This window comes from Gekko japonicus, unplaced genomic scaffold, assembly GCF_001447785.1.
Source record: "Gekko japonicus isolate JY-2015 unplaced genomic scaffold, Gekko_japonicus_V1.1 scaffold1526, whole genome shotgun sequence".
NCBI lineage: Eukaryota > Metazoa > Chordata > Lepidosauria > Squamata > Gekkonidae > Gekko > Gekko japonicus.
The window spans coordinates 218,061-225,807 of NW_015171549.1; the positions used below are offsets into that span (position 1 = coordinate 218,061).

General features: G+C 47.7%; 1 protein-coding gene across 1 annotated transcript in view; it reads left to right on the plus strand.

The window, feature by feature from the left end:
- Positions 1-435: 435 nt before the first annotated feature.
- AR (androgen receptor) overlaps positions 436-7,747 on the plus strand; it is a 164,589-nt gene continuing 157,277 nt past the window's right edge. The window contains exon 1 of the mRNA XM_015419688.1: positions 436-626. Coding sequence (XP_015275174.1) covers positions 436-626 — 191 coding nt within the window. The remainder of the gene's footprint in view (positions 627-7,747) is intronic.

Genomic DNA, 7,747 nt, shown 5'->3' on the forward strand with positions numbered 1-7,747 from the left:
GTCTGAGATGACATGTCATTTAATTAACAAATGTTTATTAGAACGTAAGACCATATTTAGTTTTTCTTCCTCCTTCCTTATTTCAGTAGCACAGCCGAGCCAGCATATCCTTAAGAAAGTGAAAGGGCACCGGTCTCATTAATATTCAGCCTTGCAGATTGAATGCAGCGCTCCCCCCCCCCCGGCGGTAAATCAACTAAAATTCTGACCACTGATCTCCCTGTTAAACCACCCAAGCCTGGCACCTCCTCTGCCTGCCTACAAGGAGGGGCTCCCTGGGGCTGCTGTTGATGCCGCTGAGGCAGGGCGAAGCGTCTTGGGGCTCCCTGAGCCCACTGGCATAGGAGGAGGAAGCACCATCTCTGTCTCCAGCCCCTGCAGCTAATTTCTGGACCCGTCTTTGTCTCCGTGTGGCATTCAGCCCAAACATGCAACATGGATCTGGGCATCCCAGATGTGACTGTGGATGCAAGCTTCCATGAACTCACTCCGGCAAGCACCTGCTTCTGGCTTGCAGAGGTCATCCCCAGGGCCAGGCGCCCACCTCTTTCAAAAGACGTGGACCGGAAATGTTTGCAAAACTCTTATGAGGAGAAAGTCCAATGGAGTTCCTACGTATGTAAATGGTAGGTGCAGATCATTGGCAGGACTGGTCCGTTGACCTAACATTCACAGCATTTATTTCACATTTCCGGCATTACTTCTTCCCTTGCTTCTCTCCAGCATGTCCAGGCTCCAGATGGGAGGCAGTGTGTTCCTGAGAGCCTTGGGTGGGGGGGGGAACTGTTTTGCAGTAAAGGTAAAGGTTCCCTTGCTCGAAAGCCAGTCGAGTCCGACTCTAGGGTTGCGGTGCTCATCTCCGTTTCCAAGCCGAAGAGCCAGCGCTGTCCGGAGACATTTCCGTGGTCATTTGGCCTGCTTGACTAAACACCAAGGCGCACGGAACGCTGTTCCCTTCCCACCGAAGTGGTACTTATTTACTTGCAATTTCTTGCTTTCGAACTGTTAGGTTGGCAGGAGCTGGAACTAGAGACGGGAGCTCACTCTGTCATGTGGCACACTCGGGTCTCGAACTGCTGAACTACCGACCTTCCACAGCCTGCAGTTCAGCGTCTTAACCACTTGAGCCACTGCAGCTCCTTGGGTAGTGAAGGGCGGGGTATAAATCCAATCTCTTCTTCTTCTTCTTGTACCTGTTGGGTCTGCCTTATATTGACGTTTTGCATTTTGACATGTTAAGAAAATTGGTAAGAAGATGGTTTCAGGGGACAGCTGTGTTGGTCTGCTGAAGAACAACCAGATTCAAGTCCAGGAGCCCCTGAGAGGCTAACAAGATTGGTGGGGGGGTGAGCTGTGACTCTGAAAGTCTTGCTGCTCTCTAGAAGCTGGTAGCTGAACTAAAGCCCCCCCTCTGTCTCTCTCTCTGTGCTGAGTTCCTGGAACAGCTTTCAGACAAACTCCAGATCTGGGCTCTGGCCAGTGCTCCCTCTGAGCTGTGGAGTCTTGTGAGCAAGAATTCGGCTTCAGGAGCTACTGGCATTAAAGTTGTGAGCCGTGAGCCATTTGGCTACTCTGCATAAATTAGTTTGCTCTGGAGCCCTCCTTCCTGAGCGAAGACAGCAATGTGTGAGCCGGAGGCTACAAAACTGTGAGCTAGCTCACACTCACTCAGCCTAGAGGGAACACTGGCTCTGACCCTCCAGGCTCCGGTGCCTGAAGCAGAGCGAGTGAAGCCTTTCCTGGCACGGGAGAGGGGTTTTCAAGGCAGGCCAACGCAGGGCTTTTCTCGCCTGCTGGTTCTGTGAACCCGGCCTGTGTCTGATGCTCCCGACTGGCTCCTCTTCTACTCTTCACTAGGCTCATCGAGTAAATATTGTCAGGCTTAATGATTTAATAGGGAGGGAGTAACTATGTCCTCTCCCATCAGAATAGCATGCTGTTAAGCAATAATATAATTTTTCTTGCACCATGTGAAATAAACTAGCACCCTGCTAATGGCTTTTGTCTGATCTTTAGCAAATGTTCCTTCTGGCAGGGCCTCTCCAGGGCATGGAACGCTGGGATTAAAACTATCTTGTTTCTTCTGATCTCTCTGACAGTCACACTCCCTTTGCATTGCCAGCAGGGAATGGAGTTTATAGAATTGGAAGCCTGCGGTTGGAGTTAAATGAAATTAGAAAAGATTAGACAGGGCAGGCTGTTTCCTTGGGAACAGGTGAGGGAGGGCTCCTGGAGCCGCGAAGGCAACACCAAGGTCCTCTCCTTGGAGAGCCCAAGTAACCCCTCAGTCACTAGGAACACAGTCCTGTGCGGATGTGGTGGGTGACCTCCCAGGAAGGCTGTCCTTCATTGTCGTCCTCCCGCCTCTCTCTTCTGGCTTTGTGCTGGCAGTGGGCAGCCTCGGGTCCAGCCTCAGACGTTGATCATTAGAACTGCTGCTGCACACAATGAGAGGTTTTGTCCATGGGGGGTTATTAAAAACTGCTGCATTTCCCCCCCCCAAAAAAAAACCAAGTACGGGTGCAGGCTTTAATTGATACAGTAAGTGATGGAAACTTTTAAACCACATCAGTAGAGGTCTTTGTTTTGATTGGGATTTGTGTGGCCTGCTCTGTGCTTCAGGGAGTGGGCCTCTGACTGGCCCATGGCTACTGAGTGTGAGGCCGCTGGGCTGGGTCTGGCACCCCCAGTTTGTGGCCTTGTGGTGCCAAAGAGGAAAAATAATTAACAGCTTTGTTCTTTAGTGGAGAATATGCTGATTAAGGCTTACATTTAAAGTTACAGAATTGCTGTGGTAATACGTTTCAGTAACTCTCACTGGGGTAAACCCTTTTTGTGCAGTAGAAACCCTGATAGAAGGTGGATTTAAAGCAGTTCCAGTTTCTGTCAGAAATACCCTCTTGCATATACCCTTGCATGGATAGTTTTACGTTTATCTCCCCAACTCCAGCAGTTTTCCTTAATCCTTTTTACAGAAGAGAGAGCAAAAAATTGTATTGAAGAAGTCTTCTGTACCAAGGAGTAATTGGCCGAGAATAGACCTCTGTCAGATATGCTTTATGGGAGCAAGGCTTTTGAACCAGTGAGAGAGAGTAACTCCAGGTGTACCTGAATGATACTTTCCCCTTTGATTAATTTCAGTCTGGCTTTGTGCCTGGCTATGGGATGGAGACTGCTGCTTTAATCACGTTGGTAGGTGTTCTTAGACTTCAGGTAAACACAGGGGCAGCCTGTCTCCGATCATGTTAAATCCTTCTGTAGCCCCTCCGTCACACTGTAGCCTCCGTTCCACCATCTAGAAGAGGAGGTTGGGGTTGTGGGCATGGGGCCCTGTTGGCTTCAGTCCTTCCCACTGAATACGATACGGGAAGTTTCCATGAGAGCTGCTGAGTCCTGGGCTGGCCCCTGCTCTGTGGTGTGCCTCAGAGGTTCCATTCATCAAGAGGCTGACGGCACTCTGCTGTTCAGCTAGACAATGTTAACACAGGCCTCCCAATGCAGCGATCTTAAATCAGTGCCTGGATACCTTTCACCAAGTGGATAAGGGGAAATAAATGGGTGGAGGTGATGCACTTGATGTTGCTGCTGTTCTAGTGGGGATTGATTTGCAGAATCTCAGTGGTTCATATAAGTTCATGCCCCTGCTTTCTGCTCCGTATTGCTTTTCACGGGGAGCAGAAAGCAGGTGTTTAAATGGCTATGAGCCGTTTACACCAAAAAGCTGAGTGGTAGGGAGCAGGGAGCAGGGGTTTAGAGCCATTTAAACCCCTGCTTTTGGCTCTTCATGAACTGCCACAGATTGCCTTAAGATTTGTGGAAGTTCATGGTGACTCTTTAGTTTGCAAACATTGCGAACTGGCCAGAATTCATGACAAACCTTCATTCGTGTTCTGGTTTGTGCCCATCCCTATTTAAAAGCATTGTTTAGCAGATGCTTTGTTATTTGAGAATCTAGTGCTGGGGGTGGCAAGGAAATTATTTGTTCATCTGTGCTTAGGGAAAAGACTGTTCTCCCTTATAGACTCAACTGATTAAGCTATTCTCATTAGGGACCAAGCTGAAATTAAGCCTGAAATTAGCTGTTTCAGGTTGGCTTGAAGTTATCCAAAACACCTCAAAGCACTTGTGAAATTTCAGGAGTAAAGATAATTTATCTCCTGGAATTTCAAGAGTGATTTATGTTTCAGGAGGTAGAGGGAGAAGGGGAGGGATGGAAAGATAAGAAGCATGCCCCACTCTCAGTTGCTCTTCTGGGCGGTAGTCCTGGCCTCTGAGTCCTGGTCTAGGGATAGGAAACAGATCTGGCCTCTTACCACCCCTAGGAAGTAAGGGGGGCATTATTTGCTGTGGGCAGAAGACCTGGCCTTGGCAGCAGACCCCCAGCTCTTTGGTGACACATGTGCCCTATATATTTTAAAGGACCATTCTTTTCTGTGGGAATAGACTTGGTCTCTGGAGTACAGGAGTCAAGTCTTCTAATAGTGAGCAATGGCTTTTTAAAAAAGGGAACATCCATGGCCAAACAGTTGTTTGCTGGAGCAGGCTCTCTTTCCCCCCCCCTTCTCTCCTCCCCTCCTCTTTCTCTCCTCCCACCTCCCTCCCCCTGCTCCTTTTGCCTCTGGCCAGGGTGGGGTGGGGATGATGCACAAAATAATGGTCCCAAAATGGACAAATCTGAAACAAGTACCCAGAATTCCAAACCAGCAACCACGCTCCCCAAATTCAGGATAACGAAAAGAGATATACCCTCTCTGAAGTTCTGAAACAAAATTAGTTCAGTTTTAAAATTTTTACACCCCTAGTTCTGATCCATACTACCTCAGCATCATGGATGGAGTACTGTAATGGACACTACGACAGGCTATCCATGAAGAAAACTCAGAAACCTCTGCTGGTGCAGAGCACACCGGCTTGCCTCCTTATAGGAGACAACAGGTTTGATCAGTTTATCTCTATGTAACTTCTAAAGTAGCTGCACCGGTTGTTGATTCCTTTCTGGGTTCAGTTCAGGATATGGGATCTAACCTATGAAGCGCTTCATGACCTGGTCCCCACAGATCTGAGGGGCTGCCTCTTCTGTGCACTCATTCATCTCTGCCCTGAAAATTGTATCTCATTTTAAGAAGTGCAGCTTGGATTTGTAGCCATTGGAGAACATCTTTTCATTGCCATGCAGTCATTCAGTGAAGCTGAGAAAAGCTTGCCAAATCGATTCAAACCTTTTTCTCTCCTTTAAAGTAGCTGCAGCTTGAGATCATGGTCTTGATGATATAAGCAAGTGCAATTTCAGAGTAAGTGAGGGTAAAACCAAGCTTTAGAAATTAGAGGCATTCATTAGAATAGCCAGTGCTGCTTTTGAAATGTGGAATGGCCATCATCCCAATTGTTCTAGGTCTGTTTCATATTCTTCCTTATTATCAACACTGGCTGAAACATTGCTAGCACCCCTGCCAATATTTATAAGTGACTAAATGGAAAAAACACAATTTCTTGCAGTGTGTTTACTGCCGCTGCCCCCCTGTGGATCAGAGCACCTTTTCTCTCTCCCGGAGATGCTATCTTGCACTTCGGCCTTCCCGGGGACAAACTAGGGGTGATCTGTCTGGAAACATACTCAAGGCTGCTGCAGGAAAGAGAAACAAAATTCAGTCTGTTTGCCAATTAAATGCAGAGCGCTTGGAAAACCTGGCAAAACTGGCACCTTTTAGCCAAACCTGGCACCTTTTTGTACAGGAGCAGCCCTGGTGGTCCCACTGAGGAGTCAACAGCAGCACTGTTAGAAATGCCAGCATCCCAAAATTAGGCAAACTGATGAGGTCTGGAGCATGCATATCTTCTTTTTATCAACTTCACTTATAGTCCCACCTTTCTTACTGAGGCCGGAGTCTCCACATTGTTCTGGTGTCTAATGCAAAAAATAAAAATGAATAAATACATGACCTGGCAGGCCATGTGTTGTGGCACACTAGGAGCTTGAAAAACCAATTGGTTTTGTGACACATCTTAGTTCCATACTCAGAGACTGGTAAAAAGAAAATAGTCATTTTGTCCTGCTTGCAAGCAGTAAGGAGGTTTTCCTCCAGACATCAGGCGTGTGATCGAATCTGTCCAGGCTCATGGTCTTGAGTGACAGAGCCAAATCTAAGACCATCTGCTTGCTGTTGTGTCATCATTGTCTTCCTTGCAAGTTCAGGTACATGTGAAGACTTCCGTGCATGTCATTCGGCCGCCTGACATGTTTACACCCCATGCAAGCCCCAGTCCATGCAAGGGGCCAGTGTCCTTGAGTCAGGCATAAAGGCAGGTGGTGGGAAGTCTTTACACATTCCTGGGCTGGGGGAGGAAAAGAGGCTTGTTGGCGTTCTTGCAAATCACGCCAATTATTCCTGGCTCCCTGGGAATGTTGCCATGCCACTGTTGGTTTTGGCACACCAGAAGCCTAGAGACTATAGACATTCACCCTGGATGGCACCTCTGAGGAACATAATGAGGAAAACTTCACTTATCCCGAGTTCAGAACGGAAGGAGCTGCAGAAGCAGCGGCAGCTATGCTGGGAAAGGAGGCTGTGGGGAAACGGCCCTGCCAACCTTGTGCCTGCCCACACAAGGGCTTGGAAGTTGGGTGGCTGCCCTGGGTCTCCTCCACCCAACAAGGCACCCTTCCTCCTTGCCCCTGCTGTAACTGGCTCCCCTCTGGGGGAACCTGCTGCTGCCACAAGCTGACCTGGAAGCATAGCTGCTGCTGAAGGGCCAGCTCTTCCGCACTCTTCACCACGCCACTTAAAAGCTCCACACTGATGTTGCATCTCCCACAAGTCACACAGCAGGTTGAAATCACATCACAGCAAGGAAAAAGGTGATGACACACAATTGTCTGAACCCTAACTCTATGCAGACCTTCCCAGAAGTTAAATCAGGATAGGCCGTCTATTCTTAGCACTGCAAGCATTTAGCAGTCATCCATTTTCTGGGTTCCCGGGGTCTGATGCTTTCCCCCTTTGTTTAGCTGTGTGTGCTCAAGATGGCATCCAGAGTGGCTTGTAGTAAGATAGTGGCCGTTGGGAAGAGATTGACAGCAAGAGAGCAACTGTTGAAATTCACCCTGGATGGCAAGACAGCTTCTCATTCATGTCTGGGCTTAGATAATCTCTCCTTTGCCACCCTTTGTGGGTCGTCATATACATTTTTTTCCTGTCCCCAAATGGAAGATCTGGTCTGTCTCTTTAGACTAGAGGTGTCAATCTCATTTGTTACGAGGGCCAGATCTGACATAAATGTCGCTTTGTCGGGCTGGGCCATGTGTGCCATAAAATGTAACACAAGATACTGGAGATATAAACTTTATAAAGATGATTTCAGACACCAAATGGCAATAGCAGGCATGATTGGATTAGGTGTGTTATGCAGGTGGGTGGAAATATCAGCATTGGTATGATATACAGAGGTGTGGAGATATCAGCATTGGTGATGAGACAGGAAACCTAGATCTCAGTTTGGTACAGAAAATTCAGTCCAGGAGGATGCAAAGAATAAATGGAAATAAGTCTGAAGAAGTGAACAGTGACTGACAAAAGCCCATACCCTACCACAATTTTGTTAGTCTTTAAAGATGCTACTGAACTCCTACTCTTTCTTACCACTATTAGAAACTACAATATTCAAAAAACAGTGGGGGAACATTTAACCTTCCAGGACATTCAGTTTTTGACCTAAGAGTAGCAGTTCTCTTACACAGGGATTTCAATGG